Here is an 18,984-nt window from a genome sequence, read left to right on the forward strand (position 1 = left end):
TATCCTTTGAACAAGTAACTTTAGGTTCTCATTATTTGTATTTACAATATGTTTTATTTAGTTTAATGTTTTATATTTTAGTTATGGATTATTATTTCAAATCTTTGGCACAATTAACACTATAATAATGTATTAAATGCTGTGCTTTAAACTGCCTGACATAAATGATGTATATAATCTGTAAACAGACTTTGCATGTGTGTGTTGTGGACAGATCTGATCTATGAAGATGGATTGTGTGTGAAGCCATCAGATTGTCCATGTGAGCACCGTGGAATGCTTTATCTACCAGGGCACACCGTACAAGAGGAGTGCAACAACTGGTCAGACATAACAGCAATTTGTACACAGTATCTAAGCACACACTTAAGAATGTATCAATTCACACACAAACTATTAATGCAGCACTTTCACAAGCAATTGGAAAACAGCATTTTTAACCCTATATAAATGTTACATACACTGCAGAAACACGTACCACAGTTGTAGGTTTACAGTTACAGACTGTAGCCCATCTCTTGTGAAGCACAGTTTATCAAACACCCTCCACCCCATCTATCAATTCAAAGGGGTCACCATAGGACCACCGCGGACCAGATATTATTTGGTCATTCTTGGTACAGTGGTGGTACCAGTATGGTAGTATGTAGTATGTAGTACGCTGATAGGGCATATCAGACATCTCATTGTCACTTCTTGGGTAGGAATAGTCTTCCAGTCAAGTCAAAAAAAAAAGGCTACAAAGGTAATAACAGAAATTGTGCATTATAAATATTAGCTGTTCTTTATAACTGCACAGTGTTCTCTACCTACCTAAGATATTCCAACAAGCTAGTTGTATCTAATATGTAGTGCCCAGTACATTTATAAATGTTATATATGTTTATATATATATATATATATATATATATATATATATATATATATATGTTAATCTCATTACAGAAATATTTATGTGGATGGTACACTTGCATATTCTTACTTTTATGTGTCTTTCAGCACATGTGTTGGTGGTGTGTGGAACTGCACAGAACAAAATTGCCCAGGTTGTCTCTCGCTTACTTTGTCTCTATATTTTTAGTTTGTGTATATATTATGTATGTGTTTGATAAGTAACATGGTTTAAATCCTGCAAATAAATTCTTCTAAGCCTCTAAGTATGGGTTTCTGGTCAAGTAATGTAAAATTGATTGAACATGAACACTTGAATAGTAGATATAAATAAACATATCATCTCACTCAGCTACAGTGTACACTATGTACAACTTTGGTCAATAGTTGACATTAAGTAGTGGAATGCAATGCATTCTGTTGTTAGAAAAAGCATTTTTTATTATTGCCATACGATTTTGGAAATATTGTAATGTTACTTTTTTATGGTTCTTGTTAAAAAATCAGTAAAATTTATTCTGTGTTTCATGTGATTGATAAGGTTGTTCTGTGTGTTGAATCATACAGGGGAGTGCTCAGTTACAGGGGATATGTATTTCCAGTCATTCGACGGTCGCGTTTACACATTCCTGGCTACATGCCAGTATGTTTTAGCCAAGAGCCGAAACTCCGGTGGGTTCACTGTAACGATCCAGAATGCACCATGTGGGCCTGTAAGTCTCTCAACACATATTATTGCAGACCAAGCAACACATAGTATAGGTATTTAGAATGCAGTATGTTTTAGATTTTTAGAAAGTGCTGGACAGATAAACCGCACTTCAATAACAAATCCAGTTTGTTTGTTCTCTTTTAGCTGTATCTTCCTGCTACACTGCTTGAATTAGTAGTCAGATTAAAGAAATAATGAAAATAATCTCAAATAAATAAATCTACAAATAAATACATTTGTAGTCTTCAGTACAGTTTTTGGGTGGAGATGAGTGTGAAGTTTATGTGGCGATAAAAACCCTTGTGTTCTTCTTCAGCACATGAAAAGCCTCAAAAGATGGAGAGATCCTCTTTCTCAAAGCTTCTGTCTCCTAAACCTTGCAGCTGATGATGGTAAAACTCAGCGTGCAGAGAACAGCCTGGTGTTCTCTGTCACCTGTCTGGAATCTGAACAAGCCATTCAGCTTATCTGTGTCGTCAGAATGACAGAGCCAAAGACTTTGTAGTGCAGTGTTAGAGAGAGAGGGAGAGAGAGAGAAGCATTTCAGCAAAGTGCCTGATGAGGGATGTGTGTATGGGCAGACTGCACCTGTTGGTGGCGTCTGTAGTGCTCATGAATGAAACAATTCAGATTCGGCATAGGTTATCTCCATGTGAACAGCACACACATACACTCACATTCTTTCACAGACTCTTAACTATCAATGCCTAATTTCAAAACTACATAATTGTTGAATTATCAAAAATGAAAGCATTCAGTGTGATGTCTGAGGGACTTTATTCCTGTGTGTGTGTGTGTGTGTGTGTGTGTGTGTGTGTGTGTGTGTGTGTGATATGTAGAATCTGGATGGGGCTTGTATTCAATCAGTGAACTTGGTCTTGAATGAGGATCCTCGTACAGAGGTCACACTCAGCCACAGTGGAGAGGTATACATGGCCAGCCAGTTCCGAATCTTGCTGCCATATTCTGACGGTAACACGTGGTTTAAAGTTGTTTCTGCCCTGGAGGCAATAATACATTGGAATATTGTACTTTATACCTGTGTTTCTGGAATAAATTTTAGCACTTGCTTGTGTGTGCCTGGGCAGACATGTTTCAGATCCAGGAGTTGTCATCCATGTTTGTTCAAGTAAAGACGTCACAGGGCTTACGGCTACAGTACAACTGGAGAGAATTCCGGCTGTACCTGCAGCTTGGGGAGCTGTGGAAGGATGACACGGTGGGGCTCTGTGGTACCTTCAATGGCAATATACAAGATGACTTTCTGTGAGTATCACACCATTATGTCTTTATCTGACTTTCTGTACAAAGCCCAACGTCTAGTCAAAGTACCAATATCTTCGACTGATGAGACAGATGAGAGATAACATTTTACTGTTAATATAAAGCCACATACTGTCTGCAACAGAGGTATGACAAAAGAAATTTGTCAATGTTAAATTTGCTCACGTTTGTATTGAGAAACCTCCTCATTTATTGTTTCTTCCAAAATTTGAGGGTATTAAAGAGCTTATACTGCTTTTGTTGGAGTAACTGTCTATACTGTGCAGGGATTGCATTCAGCAATAAGACCATGTAGCGAGTGTACATTTGCACATCTGCTATGGGTGTAACTTAAAGTGGTTTAATGAATTCATTACAAACCGTGTTTAGATCTGTGTGTTGTGTACCTTTATTTACTGATGGATGTTTTGGACTTTAGTGCACCCTCAGGCATGATTGAGAGCACCCCACAATTGTTTGGGAATGCCTGGCGTGTATCATCAGCATGTGTGCCACGGCCTAGCTTACCACAGCTCGACCCCTGTGATAGTCATCAGCAAGCAGGTAATTAAAAACACATTAACACAGACACTCATTCAAGGGCCTATCCCTTTTCATATATTAACAAATATCTCTATTGGATTAAATAGTGCTGACTTAGTGATATGAAAGATTTAAATAAAAATTAAAGCAAGAAATACTATGCAGCCTAAATAGCAAGAATCTCTCAAATTACTAACTTTGTTTTTATATGCTTGGTAGTAAATTCATGCAGGCCCTGTGGTAAATAGTAAAAAACAGTTGAGTGAATTTGACAGTCCCCATGAAGTTATTCAGTGTGGAAAGATACATGAACTAAAGTGTTTGTGTGTGTTTGATTTTAGCCTCTTATGCTGTGGAGAAGTGTGAGGTGTTGATGCAGGAGGTATTCGCTGTGTGCCATGAACATGTGAGTCCAGTGGGCTTCCAGTTGCAGTGTCGTGCCGATGTGTGCAAGTGTGGAACTCCATGTCTTTGCTCTGCCCTCGCCCACTATGCTCGCACCTGTCGGAAACATAACGTCATCATTGAGTTCCGCTCACATGTGCCCGAGTGCTGTAAGTATTTGTGAGGTTTTACCTAAAAAAATGGGCCTTTATATTGGAAATGAATCTTATTACACATTATATTTACTGCTTCTTACACCAGGCATACATAAATTATTGTGTCTCAAAGGTGTGTTGTTGGGACCACGACTTTTAACAGATACCACTTTTAACTTTGGTATCAGTCATAGCAGCATAGCAAAGACACAGGATTTTGCAGAAGAAAAAAAATTGCAACAGAACATCACTTCTCCTCTGGAGATTTTATATAATTACAACCTACATTAAATGTTATTCTCTGACATTTTGTATGCACAATTTGTAGCTGCATTAAGGCACAACTTGAGCTACACCTTCTCACATACATACATCTGGCCCTCAAGCATGTACTGTGCATGTCTGTGTAGGTAATTTCATTCATTACACTCTTCCCAAAATCCATTTCTACTGTTTTGCAGCTTTGGCATGTCCACCAACAATGGAATATGGTTTGTGTGTATCATCATGTCAGCGGCGCTGCCTGTCTTTGTCAACACTGCAGTCATGTGGAGAGGAGTGTGAAGAAGGCTGTGTGTGTCCACAAGGAACATACTACAGCACACACACACACACCTGTGTTAAAAGGTACAGTAACGGACATGACATGTAAATGTAGCCATATAGATTAATACTTTTAGCCTCCTGAGCCAAGCACTCCTGTAAACAATCCTTGTGCGGTAATGCTACATTCCATGTACTCAACATGTACCAGCAAGCCATTCTGGCTAATTCTTCGAGACTAATCAGAACAAAATAACCGGGCGTAATATGCGTTAATGTTACGTGTCTGCATAGGAGTGAATGCCCATGCAGTTTCCTTGGAGCAGATTACTCTCCTGGAGATGTGATCATGACATCATCGGGTGTACAGTAAGATTTTTCCAGTTAATTAACTAAGTGTAAGATTACACTTTTTACTGTTATTATCTTCTGTTGTATTACACTAACCCTGATATTGTGTTGTTATTTTTACCTAGAATTTGTCAAGATGGACAAATTGTCTTACAAAGCATTATAACTGGTGAGTGGCATTTAAATTGGGTCTCTAGTTTAGCTTAGCTGAATCTGTAAATGCCAAACAGCAGTGTAATGCCACCTGTAATGGCATTTCCTGCACTAAGCTGTGCACTTAACTGTCTCCAGTTATTCTGGGTATTCTCCCAAATTTGTATGATTTATGTTCTCTGACTGTTTTTTTTTCTAATGTTTCCTGTTTGTTTTTGTTCTGTCGAGTTGCTTTCTAAATGTATCGAGCCTACGTCAACTTTGCTTCTTATTTCTGCTTGTAGAGACCTGCCATGCAAACCTTGCTTGATAGGCTTAGTGCTAAATAGTGTTAAATACGGGCCTAACTGGAGTTTTTCCTGACCGGGTCATGTCTCTTTTCCCAGCAATGATATTTACTAACTTCTCCCTAAGCATTCCAAAATATGGTCTTCTGTGGGTTTATGAACAGCTGTTATAAAGCTATCTACATACTCCCCATTCTTCTGTTTCTGTTGGGTAATTCTGGGTCTTTTGAAAATAATATATTATAAATATATAAATTATACCTCCCACAAAATGTTCATCGTTATTGTAAAAGTAAATTTATGAAATGTGCAATAACTTGTGCTACATTTTGTTTTTGTGAATATTTGTGAATGGAGTTCTGATCTCCAAAAGGTAAAATAGTAAAAGATGTTTGTTTGTAACATTTTAAGCATGCTTTTGTATTAGTTTTGTTTTATATAATTTTACAGTGGGGAAAAAAGGAAACAAACAAAATGCAAATGTTTGGGCACCCCGAGAGATTTAAGTTCTCAAATAACTTTTACCAAGGTGTCAGACCTAAGTTAGCTTTTAGGGTTATTGCTTGTTAACAATCATTGTTAGGAAATAACAGGTAATGCAGATTTCAAACTTTATACATATATTTGACTCCTCAGATTTTGCCCCAAGCCCCAATTAATGCATAGTGGAATTCCAAATAATTGATACTCACAAAGCATACAAATAAGAAGATAGCAAAGTGTTTTCAAAAAGCCTTAACAAGCTGTGATAGCTGTGAAGGCTGTGTTACTAAATACTGAGCATGCATGGTGCTAAAGCATTTGCTGCATTTGCTTTATTTGCTTGTTATTTTAAAATATTAAAGAAATTAGTTCTCAGGTATGGGGTCTCTGTGTGTGTCTGTGTACACCTAGGTGTGTCTGTGATTTCCTTCAAAAACAAAAATGCGCATGTGTTTTTCTCTTAGATAAACTGTGCCCTCCCGGGCAAATTTATGAGGACTGTGGGAATATGGTGGATAGACCTTCAGGCAGTAAGGGTTTGGCCTGTGACCGCACATGTGAGTCATACCTGCTAAACCTCACCTGCTCCTCCCATGAGCCCTGTGTGCCTGGTTGCATCTGTCCTGTAGGGTAAGTACAGTGATACAGCTAATGTGTTACTCTAATTTTGCATTGCTGCAGTTTTTATTTAAGCAATAGAACACAAGAGGGAGTGTTTTACGGCAAATGACAGCACGACTGTGATTTGGTTGCAGGCACAAGCCAAAGTTGAGTAATGTTATTATTTGTAGTCAGATTTTATCAGTGATTTAAAATATGCTTTTGAAACAGTAATTTGACTTTCAGTTCGGAGTAGTTAGGTCTCTCCTCATTCATAGAGATGAGAGCCTTCTTATGTTACTAGAAATTATTGCATGGTTACAGAGTGAACAGACTTCCTATGAAGACTTTAGTTCAGCTCAGCATTTTTCAATTGTTCACCATGCATCAGCAGTTTTAAAAAGCTATACTGTTATTACAAATATGAGCACAGTTAGAACGCTTCATGGCCAATCAGAATGTGAGGTTCGAACTAACTGTTGTATACATTTATTTTAGGAATAACAAATGCTAAGTTAAATTTTGTGTCACAAAATAGGTTGGCCGTATTTTGGTACATTTTAAGTGACACGTTTTTAATCAAATCAGTTATTTATATAGCGCTTTATACAACTGGTGTTGTCACAAAGCAGCTTTACAGAAACAGTAATTAGTAAAAAAACAATAAATCAATAACATAAGAAGACATTAAAACCTAAGACCTCCAGTGAGCAAACCAAAGGCAACAGTGGCAAGGAAAACTCCCTCAGAGCTGGGAGAAACCAAGAGTCATAAGGGGAAACCACCAAGACTACTGCTCAGGTGTGCAACATAATCATATCGTAATATGATAATCACAGTAATCATGGCGTAGTATAACAATATAGTAATTAAATATAGTAAAACAATAAAGTAATTCCATACATACTTACATGCCCAAGTTGAATCAGAAATATCAATATAACCTATATTCTATGACCAAACATGTTTTAAACAAATCAATTACAATGTGTTTGACATTTGTACTATGTGTATGTAGTAATGTTTAAAAATGAGAAAATGAGGGTCAAGTCAAAATTATAAGTAAATGAGAAAATAAGCACTTCTTTCAGTTTTTTATAAATTATTATATTTGAGAAAATAAAACGTTTTGATTTTTGGCTGCGGGATTAGCTGACCTTTGGTTTGTACCGAGTGCAGATCGAAAGCATTTCAGTAAGACTTTATGAATAGTCACAATTGCCAGTGCTTATAGACAAAGCACTTTGTTAGATTATTTGACACAGCTGCTGAAATGACACAGAGATCCGCTTTACCGTGGAGGAGAAGAACATTAGCTGCTTTTCTGTGCCACTAAGCACTTGTGGCTTCAGTATGCACTGTGACAAGAGTTCTTTTCTGTTGTAGTCCACTTCCTTCTTCTCCCTAGCATCAGATTCCCATTAAAGGCAGTGGAGAGTGCCTGACTCCTGCATTGCAGATGGATATTTGTCAGTCGATATGTTTAATGCCGATGTCGACACAAGCACACTGAGGTTAAGTGCCATAACATGAGCTTAGCTTTTTAAAGCCATTCTCAGTCACAACACCGTGATAAGAGTGCTGCCTTTCCATTTTGCCGTTGGCCCACAGGAGCAGTATTTTATTATTTATTATATTTGTTATATATATATATATATATATATATATATATATATATATATATATATATATAGTGCACTGTTTATGTACTAGGTGTAATCAAAAGATACAGAATTGAAAAAGAAATACCAATAGTTATTTAACTTTAAATATCAAAGCTCATATCATATTACATACTGTATATCATATTAAGAAAACAACTACAGCATCAGGTAAATGCATAATTAACACAAACAATAAAAATGCATGCAAATAGACACAACATTAATATGTTTTCAGGTGTAGGGTCTTCTTTTTCTTGTTAGTAGTTGTCTTCTTTTATGAATGCCATGGGATATTAAAAGAACTGCATTTCTGCATTTTCTTCTAGAATATATCTAACTGTATTAAGTGTTTAGTATATTAAATCTTTAATGTGCATATTGTAACATCCACTGAATGTTGAAAGGTTCAGACCTCCAGAGAGCAACAGAGGTCAGACCTGTAGAGCTGTTGAATTACAATTGCAAATGAATAGTTAAGAGAGTGAAATGCTGTTAAATATTCATCAGTGTGATGAATAGAATGAGCGCAGCGAAGGATAGAGATTGAGGGGCTAGACTGTACACAAGGGGGGTTGTGATATTTAAGATGGATCTTGTGTGTGTGTGTGTGTGTGTGTTTGTGTGTGTGTATGTGTGTGTGATTCACCTATTCCTGACTTGTTGACCTTTTAAGCGGAAACCTATCACATAGTGGCACCATGGGAATGAAATCTCAGCACTGAGGCTCTGTCATGAGTGTTTAATAAGTTCCTGCAACTCGATAGTTTGGCATCTGGACTAGAGTAAATATGACACAAAGGCCCCTTATGCCAGAATGGGAAACATGCTGGTGATGGTATTGATAAGTCTACAGCTGATTAAAGGTGCCATTGATGGGTAATTCATTGAAGAGCATAGTCTGACCTGCACAGTGAAGTGAATTGCAACATTATGAGTGCACCATGATGCTCATTAGCATAGAGATACAGTATATACCATTGCATATAGTTGACTGTCATTGTAATAGCTGAGGTGGAAACAGTTTGTGACCAGAAAGTGCAGGATAAATGCATATAAAGACTCAAATGTCCTTTTAAATTAAAACAGCATTTACTTGCCTTTTAAAATTGTTTATCCATCATAAACAATTCACTTTTGTTTGTAGTGCTCATTCACACACTTATTGGGATTTCCTAAAACAGTTTTAATGTACCAAATCTTGTTTTACTGCCAAGTAATTCAGTCTGATTAAACATTCTTTGGTATCCCATCACCCCCTAGCCCCCTCCTTCCAGTTCCATTCACAAAATGTCAAGGTAAACCATATCCTATGACTAAACATACAGGCTTATTCAATACATGTCACCATGCTACAATCTGCTTGTCAAGGGCATCAGTTCACTAGAAACATGCACAGAATGCATGCTGTTGCCACCCCTTGCCCTTCTAGACATACCACAACTCAATTTTATTTATACAGTCTGCAGTATAATTACAAGGAACTGTACTGTGTTGGATGTGGAACAGTGTATCTATAGTTTTTGATGTTATTATCATAATGAAGGCAAACGAGTTGAAGGCCAGAAAAAATTTCTTTAAGCATTATTTAATTAGAAAAAACTAACCGGAAGTACAGTCATGTTTAAGTTGGGCAGCAGTAGATTAATTTACATACATAGACAGCATTGTCCCTTATCTACAAATTCATTTATGTAATCTGTTATTTCTTAATTGTGCTTTCTTAAAAGTGTGTATTAAATATATTTTTAAGAAACCTTATTGATTATATTAAAATTAAAACCACTTAGTTATAAGTCTTGGATATAAGTATACATTTTTAAAAATAATGCCTACTGGGATAGGCAGTAGCCAACATGACAATTAATTTTTATATATTGAGAGTTTCCCCTTATTTTCATACATAAATTATCTTCCTGGCTACATCTCAATGTCTCTTTCTCTCTATATACATAAACATAACACATATATACATACACATACACACATGCAATGCATTCGGAAAGCCTTCATACCCTTATACTTTTTATATTGAGGCCTTGTTCCCCATAATGATGAAACCGAAAAAAAGGAAAAAGGAAAATTTCACATGGACATAAGTATTCAGACCCTTTACTACGCCCCCCATTATTCTTGATCATCTTTGAGATGTTTTTACACCTTGATTGCAGTCAACCTATGGTAAATTCAGTTCAATTCAGTTTACAGTGCATATCAGGACAAAACCCAAGCCATTAGGAGGGAAAAAATGCCTGTAGAGTTTAGAGACAGGATTGTATGGAGGCACAGATCTGGAGAAGGCTACAGAAAATCAGCTGCACTGAGGTTTTTCTTAATGACAACCTGATCCAGAGCTCCTGAGACCTCAGATTGGGCCAAAGGTTCACCCTTCAACAAGACAATGACTTTTACCACACAGTCAGGACAACACAGGAGTGGCTTAGGTACAACTCCTGTTAATGTCCTTGAGTGGACCAGCCAGAGCCCCGACTTCAGCCTAACAAGAGATGAACTGCAAAGAAAAATGGCAGAAAGTCCCCAGAAAATTAAGGTGTGCAAACCTTCTGACATCATACAGACACACTGCCAAAGGTGCTCTAACTAATAATTGATTAAAGGTTCTGAATACTTAAGTTAAAATGTTAAATGAAGTCAGATCAGTGCATCCCTACTATATACACATATGCTCTTTCACATTCTCTTTGTACCCACATTCTCATACATACTCACACACAACATCAGCTGCTCTCACAGCCAAACTCAGAAAGCAGTCTGTCTGGTCCAGTAAAGTTCATTACAGTCAAAGTGTGTTTTAGTGATATTTGATATGTGCACTGATCTCAGGCAGACAAGTTACTATATGAACTTGTTCACACTGCTTGGATGGTCCAGTTTTTAAAGGATTTTTATTCATTTTATTTATACAGTCTGCAGTTTAATTTACGAAGAACTGTACTGTGTTGGTTGTGGAACAGTGTATAGTTTATAAAGGCCAGAAGAAATTTACTCTATGAACTTCACACTGCTTGGATGTAATAGGTCCAGTTTTTAAAGGAATTTTACTCGCTATGCAGATATAACTTACAATATATTAAACAAAGATATGCATCCTCATTGAGAGGTTGCTGAATAGTATGTTTGTGAATGTTTAATTAACTATTAGGAGGCGGACAGCTTTCTTGGCTGTTTTATTGTGTTAGTAAATCTAATGATTCAATGTATAAATTTGTCATGAGTTTTGCTGACCCTCCTCCTCCCTAGGCTCACATACATTTTTGTTTCTATCCATCTGTCTTACTTCCCTTTTTAGGTTTAAACAGTGTTTATGGTGGCAAGCTTATGCTGCTTCTGGTAGTGGAAGATAGAGCAGTTTTCATGAACAGGTGAATTCCTACCCTAATGAAGGAAAGCAATTATGCCTCTAGCTGTACTGCTTATTTATTCTGTAAACAGGTGCACAGCTGGATCAAATGACTGATAAGCTGCTTAAAGACATTCCTGCTACCTCTATCACTAAATCAGCACATTTTCATTAGGCCAAAGGCAAGAAAAATAAAAGGTTTCAAAAGGTTGCTGTTCTATATTTTACCTTTTTGAAAAGGTCAATTAGGGGGATGTTGAAATTCAGTGTGCAGGTTACACAAGTCTCTTGACTGGACATGTTGTTTTGTAAGCAGCCAGCATAATTGATTTTCTTAAAAAGCAACAGACATTATATTAAGTTACACTACACCATGATTTTTATATTATGAATATGTTACAGACCTGAGCAGTACTACAGTTTAGATGGTTTGGTAACTTTTGTTAATACTTCATAATCAGAATCAGAATCAGAATCAGAATCTCTTTATTTCACCAAGTATGTTACACATACAAGGAATTTGTCTTGGTGAGAACAACACGTATGACAAGTAACAAAAACACAGAACACAGATTATTTACAGTATTAAACTAAAGGAAAGGTAGTGTAAATAGTGTAAATAGTTCTGACGAGATTGACTTGACTTGATATTAGAATCAAACAGAGGGATGTACCACTCTAAGAAAACAACCTTCTCCACAGCCTAGTTGAAGCATCGTTACTCTGATCGAGTGAACATTTTTGATATCAGTAAACAGTTGTATCATAACAGTAGCCACATTAAATGTAGTCTGGGTATATCATATCACATAGTGTGTGTTTTGGGCTTCATATACATGCAATGAAATGTATAGACTGTAGACATACAATACATGCATTAATGACATCTTTCTGATTTCTATTTTCTTTCTTTAAGTGATGCACAGCCTTTTGGACAGTCTGTATTTGACTGAATTTAAAACCAAGCCCATAAGGTGCATCTAAATAAGCTATTTTTAAAATTGTATTTATTTGGCCACTTAATTAAACAGTATACTAGAGAGACTCTTAATTTATAGGATTTGTTTGCAGTAGGGTGTAAGGTTAATTATACTTTTCAGTATATTATTAGTGTTCATGTAAACATTTTTGATAGTCTAATTTTTAGACTTTTATAAAATCAAATGTTTGTGTAATTGTGTAATTTTAATTTCTTATCCTTATGTGCTCAATTCAGTTAAGTTTGTTTTATACTAAACAAATGCAAGTATCTATGCAACCCTATAGATGACTAGTCAAAGTCTGCGACTGATGCAAAAGAAACCTTGAAATCCAAATTGAGCGGACAGAGCATCCATACTAACATACATCTGTGCAAATCCTTTTGTAATCACATTTAAGACCACCTCAAAAGTATGATTTTTCTGTGTCTAGACTATCAAAAACAGTCTGGATACAATCGGATTTGGACTAACATAGCCAAAGAGATTAATTATTGTTATACTCATTTGTGGAGATATACTCCCACATTCAAGAGTAAAGACAATATCATCTGGTTAGAAACAAAGTTGTTTTTTCGGTTCTAAACCAGCATTGAACGGCGCATTCAGAACTGCTCCTCCAGTCTTGGCCAGTACTCAATGGATTTGACTGCAGTGTTTTATAGAAATTTAGCTAAATGGTCAGATAAGATAATGTCTTATTATATAAACTGACACTAAAAAACAGTGTGTCCTAGTGTCAATTAACAAAACATCCTTCCCAGGTCATGGGGCTGTATTATTTATAGAAACACAAAGAACAAATCAGATCTGTATCGGCTGACCGTCAGCATGAAGGTACTCTGATCAGATCGGGGGCTAAAAACTTGATCTGCACAGCCCTGGTCTTTAGTAACGTAAAGGTGAGTTTTGAACGGACTGACCTGCTGGTATTGCTTAATGGTAATATGGAGTTCATGGAGTGTAAGTGAGGGAGATAAAGCAATATTGTTTGAGAAAGAGAGCTAGAGAGTATGTGATGATCATCTGCAATGCTTACAGTTCAGTTGTGATTATGGATTCTTTGAAGGCAGTAAGTGATCTAGCGTTCTGGCAGGTTTAAAAAGAAAGCTGTTAACACCTCTCTATCTAGGGTGTAAGTTTACATAGTGCTCACACACACTGCACTGGGAACTTTCAATCTCATGACCCGTTCTGGTCCCTAAGGCCAGTGAAAATGATTCAGACTGTAATATTACAAGATCCTTATCTGTAGAGAAAGAGTGAGGGGGTGAGAGGGAGAAGAACTCCTGTCACAAAATGTTTAAAATTCAGTTTACTGAGGCTGGAGCTGACTATTCAGACTTTGCTTAGGACTATGCTTGTGTGGTTTAATGATAGTTTAAATGATATGGTGAAATATTGGATCTTTTAACAAGCTGACTGTGAGAGCTTCCCTCTGGAAACCTTCTACATATGTGGGGAAAAATGTTAAAGTTCCAGGGTGAACTCTGGAGTAAATATATATCCACTTTACATGGATGGTCCATTGTAGATGCCTTGTAGCTTCATTTCTGATATTTAACTAACATTCAACTGAATGTCTCTTAAATGCAACTGAAGTTTAGTGTAAATGATTGTCTGTTGAATGTAACACTACATCTTACCTTAACCTTAACCATACCCTTTAGGGTTAGGTTTAAGGGTTAAATTTAAGGTTTAGGTTAGGATTTAGGGTTCATTGAAGGGTATGGTTAAAGTAAGGGTTATGGTAGAGTGTAGGGTTACATTCAAAATATATAATTAGTCCAATAGTCATTTACATTCAACTTAGAGTTAAGATGCATTTAATAAATATTCTGTTTAATGTCAGTTGATATTCTATTATAGAATTTCCAAGTAAAGTAATACCGAAAATATTCCCAGCAGTCTTTCGTCCTACAGACGCTTGTGTGTGCGAGGGATTAATGCATTTTTATTTTCAATGCATAAACTTCATATTGTGTGTTAATAGTGCACACATGCCTATTTTTGGCATGTAGTGCATATGTTCAACTGAAACCTGGTCTGCACTTAAGTCTTTCAACACATACACCCACAAACATCCTGCACACAAAAACACTACATATTTACTGTGTGTGTTTGTGTGTGTTCATTTATCTCACAGGCTTTTGAAGCATGGTGATGAGTGTTTCGAGCCTGTTGCTTGCCCATGTTTATGGAAGGGTAAAGAATATTACCCAGGAGACAAAGTGTCCTCTCCTTGCCACCTGTGGTGAGTGTCATTTTAAGGAATCTAGAACAGAGCCATAGATTTAAATTCATAAAGTGTAAAGCCCTCACTGGCTTATGTTCATCAAATTCACATATACAATTGCATACAGAATTTATGACTTTTAAGTGCCACATTTCTATTATTTGTTGTTCTATTGGCATTGTGTAAACACAATGAAAAAGTGTGTATTTTGTGTTAGTGTGTGTCAACATGGCTCGTTCCAGTGTGAGTTCCGTCCATGTCCATCAATGTGCACTGCATATGGAGATCGACACTACCGCACATTTGATGGACTGCTGTTTGATTACATTGGAGCCTGTAAGGTTTATCTGCTGAAGGTAAGAGATGTGGGCAGTTTATACTGGATATTTTCTTTTGTATCATTAAAAAAACCCCACCAAATTCTGTTTATAATTTTTGTCTTTCTTTCTCTCTCTCTCTCTCTCTCTCTCTCTCTCTCTCTCTCTCTCTCTCTCTCTCTCTGTGTGGCAGAGCTCAACTGACGTGATGATTAGTGTAACTACAGAGAATGTAGACTGCTTTGAAAGTGGTGTGATCTGCAGGAAAGCTCTCCTCGTCTCAGTTGGAAGATCCTTTATTGTTTTTGATGATGAAAGTGGCAAACCTGTGAGTGATCCCACCTAATCTCCTTAATACAAAACAAAAGCAGTGTTCTATTTCAGACTGGAAGTTTGATCCCAGTCTGCATATACCAAGAAAGTTTTATAATCAAGTTAAATAATCAAACCTTAAATTCCATTGATATTGTGCAAATGTGGCTTAGTTCAGTAGTCATTATTAATTGCTTAGAAAGCAGTTAGCAGTGATTTCTTCAAAGTAAAAAAACAAACTAATGATTCTTTTTCCTTTGTGCAGAGCCCATCGAGCGTGATTGACAGGCAGGATGTGTTGATATGGAGTGCAGGTTTCTATACCATCGTCCACCTGTCTCAGTATGAGCTGTCAGTGCTTTGGGACAGAAAAACCACCGTACATATACAGGCTGGACCCCGCTGGCAGGTCACACAGACACTCAGATACTCAGCAAACAGCATGCACAAATCCTCTATCAATTGTATTAGTAGTCATCAAATATTGTATGAATATTTGATGGTTAATACCCCCAATTAAAACCAATTTCTTGTTCATGTTGTACACTCATTCTGCCTCAATATGAGTTTATTTTCTTTCATTTCCACTTTTGTGGAAAGTTTTCTTCATTTGTAACAGTTATTGTAGTAAAATAATGGACAGGGAATTTGGTAATAGTATGGACAGTATAGTATAAATATCATAATAGTATAAATATCATAAATGTATAGTTTGCATTTGCATAAAAACAGTTAATACACAAATATATTCTCAAATTTAACAAATCTGTTATTTACAGGGTATTTGCTTGCAGTTTACTTAACTGTTAATGGATGTTTAATAAACGGTGTCCAGTAGGACAATCAAAATATTTAGCCACCATGCCGTTGTTGTCATTTCATTGAGAAAATGTTTTAATGAACATTATTTAATATCTGAGCTTAATCAGGTAAACAAGACTGCTCTACAGTCGGTATACCTGCCATGTTTAAATTGTAGTTATAATGTGTTTATGTTTTCAGGGTAAACTCTCTGGATTGTGTGGGAACTTTGATCTGAAAACAGTGAATGAAATGAGAACTCCAGACAACATGGACTCAGCCACACCACAGGAGTTTGGCAACAGCTGGACTGCAGTAGAGGCAAGGCAAACTTTACTCAACCCATACTGAAATTTGTCATGAATAATGTTATATTTGTTTGTTTGTTTGTCTTTTTTCTATAATTTGTTATAGCAGTGGGCGGTTACAAATAAGTGTTTTGAATATGAATTCCATTTTTGTTGGACGTGATGATGGACCTATTTTCTCCTTACAAGATTAGAGGGCAAAGACAAATGAGTTGGGGGTGGGTCGTTGGAAAAGGGGAGCTTGGTAAAACTTTTTTTTTTACCTCGCTTTTGCTCACTAATTTCTCTACAAGCAGTTTTTAGATTAGAAGTTAGATTACAAGAACTAATTCAATCAACATTTCACTTGACCATTGTTTTTGTGAATGGAAAAATTAATAAAATACTACACTCAGCATTTTTTAAAGCATGTAAGTACTGTTCAAAACAATATCTGTGAATATACTAAGGATACATGATCGATCTACCCCCATTCTTAACAGTTGGCGAGCCATTATTTTCATGAAATTCCATGAATTTCCAAACATACCTTTGTACATTGTGACACCCTTGTTTTCAAAAGGCATAAGGCAATTTTTATATTCGTGTTAAAAACTTCTGACACTGAATATTTTGGTGAGGAAAGTGTTTTCTTCTGATTACACTTCCATGAAGATTATATTTGTGCTGGTGTTGCTAAATAGTAGAAAAATTCACCACCACTTCAGAGTATGCTAAATCTTCCTTGCTAAATCTTCTTGCTAAATCTTTTGCAATCAGTTTTGATTTGCCTTTTTGGCAATCTTGTGAGCAGTTCTCTCAGGAAGTTAAGACCTTAACCTGACCTCCATTGTTACTCAGTCTCCATTTTTTAATTTCCTCATCTTGACCAGGCGTGGCTAAACTTGTATAAACCACTGTGTGAGTCCCCTTAAATACAGAATGTCCTTATGTTGTTTGAAAATAAAATAACAAATGAGCTCCCAATGAAAACAGGTCTAGTTTACTTTCTTTATCAATAGGTAAAACAATATATTTCTATGGAGAGGTTACACCTGGAGACAATTTGAAAAAGCATTATGAGGTGGTTGACAATAGAGATTAATGCTCTATTTGCCCACTGTTGTTGTTTTTTTTTTCATTAGACATAGAATAGAATTATTTTGTTTGTCATACAAATATGTAGAAAATGAGATTTTGACCAATTTAAATACAAATACATATGCATATGTAGTTTGATGTATTTTGATTTTTTTCCTGTCTGTGTCTGTCTCTCTCTTTCTCTTTATTACATGATCGATCACATGCACACATTGACTATATCTTTGTGTATGTACTTGTATGTGCGTCATGTCTTCAGTGTGTTAACAGTCCTGATATAAGGCATCCTTGCAGTTTGAACCCTCTCCGTGAACCCTTTGCTAAGAGGCAGTGTGGAATTTTGCTCAGTGAAGTGTTTCAAGTTTGTCACCCGGTGGTGAGTGAAGAAATTACACTCATCATGGTTTATAGCAGGAGCTCTTCTGGAAACTATTTACATGCTGAATTATGTAAATGTATGAGTTTGTGTGCACTGCATGGCAGGTACTATGTACACTGTGTGTGCATGTGTTGTATGTTGAAATGTGTCTGATGTGTATGATTTTTTGTGTAGGTGGATGTCACATGGTTCTATATGAACTGCCTGGCAGACACATGCGGCTGCAGTCGTGGTGGAGACTGTGAGTGCTTCTGTACAAGTGTGGCAGCGTATGCTCATCGCTGCTGTCATCAGGGAGTCACTGTTGACTGGCGCTCCCCCTCCCTCTGCCGTAAGTGGTTGTACAATAAAATAATTTGAAAGGTCCAACAAAACCTGAAACCTCTGCTACAATTACCAATTACCTCATACCAATTCAAAGATAAAAAAAACTTTAATTATCTAATAGTCTCTAGGGTGAAAGATCACCAGGGTTGGACATCCCTGTTATACAGTATAAGACTAAGAGCAGTGCTTTCCAAAGTTTAAATGGTTTGGTTGACTTCTGCTAATAAGCTCAGATGTAGTTTGGGTTTTTGGAGATTTGAGATTTGTCTTTTTTAATAGATTCAATTAGTTTTACACAGCAATGCCTAAAGCAGTCCAGATGCACACATGTATACTTTGGATAGAAATTTAGGGTGTTACAGGCACCTTTCTTTCATGTCTTTTATTTTAACTTTGACTATATTATTACATGTGTTCTTTGAATAAAGTATATCATCGCTGTCACGCAAAAACCTTGAATCTCTAAAAGGTCAGCTGTAACACTTTGTCAAAAAGTGAAACACTGAGATACAGTTTTTGTTTGAGAATGGCAACATATTTTATCAAATGTAATATGTACCCATTATGATTTATGAAAATACAGAAGCATTAATTAAAATAAATTAAAATAATCCTTACACTATCTCATTAAAGTTTTAAAGTTTTTGCATTATGGAATTTTTTTTTGCATTCGAATTTGACCACAGACCATGTGCTTATATGATGTTAATAGAAGCAGCTTGTGCTACAGGAACAATATGAGCCTCTGTGAGGAGTCATAAAAATGCATTACCACTAGTAGCAAATTGCCTCAGGACTCACCTGGAAGCAAACCAAGACCCGCAATATTTGGCAACCCACGTTTCTCTTCTTTGGTG

At 36.4% G+C, this 18,984-nt stretch overlaps 1 protein-coding gene across 1 annotated transcript in view; it reads left to right on the forward strand.

The window, feature by feature from the left end:
- otog (otogelin) overlaps positions 1-18,984 on the forward strand; it is a gene marked incomplete at its 5' end in the record, with an annotated part of 55,489 nt that overhangs the window by 9,853 nt on the left and 26,652 nt on the right. Inside the window, 18 exons of the mRNA XM_072670899.1 lie at positions 215-323; positions 1,000-1,046; positions 1,459-1,604; positions 2,443-2,575; positions 2,692-2,869; positions 3,306-3,430; positions 3,751-3,963; positions 4,410-4,575; positions 4,786-4,860; positions 4,968-5,011; positions 6,230-6,395; positions 14,514-14,621; positions 14,821-14,959; positions 15,114-15,248; positions 15,498-15,641; positions 16,235-16,354; positions 17,681-17,797; positions 17,975-18,131. Of these exons, the coding sequence (XP_072527000.1) occupies positions 215-323; positions 1,000-1,046; positions 1,459-1,604; positions 2,443-2,575; positions 2,692-2,869; positions 3,306-3,430; positions 3,751-3,963; positions 4,410-4,575; positions 4,786-4,860; positions 4,968-5,011; positions 6,230-6,395; positions 14,514-14,621; positions 14,821-14,959; positions 15,114-15,248; positions 15,498-15,641; positions 16,235-16,354; positions 17,681-17,797; positions 17,975-18,131 (2,322 nt within the window). The remainder of the gene's footprint in view (positions 1-214; positions 324-999; positions 1,047-1,458; positions 1,605-2,442; positions 2,576-2,691; positions 2,870-3,305; positions 3,431-3,750; positions 3,964-4,409; positions 4,576-4,785; positions 4,861-4,967; positions 5,012-6,229; positions 6,396-14,513; positions 14,622-14,820; positions 14,960-15,113; positions 15,249-15,497; positions 15,642-16,234; positions 16,355-17,680; positions 17,798-17,974; positions 18,132-18,984) is intronic.

The sequence above is a fragment of the Salminus brasiliensis genome, chromosome 25 (assembly GCF_030463535.1).
Source record: "Salminus brasiliensis chromosome 25, fSalBra1.hap2, whole genome shotgun sequence".
Classification (NCBI taxonomy): Eukaryota; Metazoa; Chordata; class Actinopteri; order Characiformes; family Bryconidae; genus Salminus; species Salminus brasiliensis.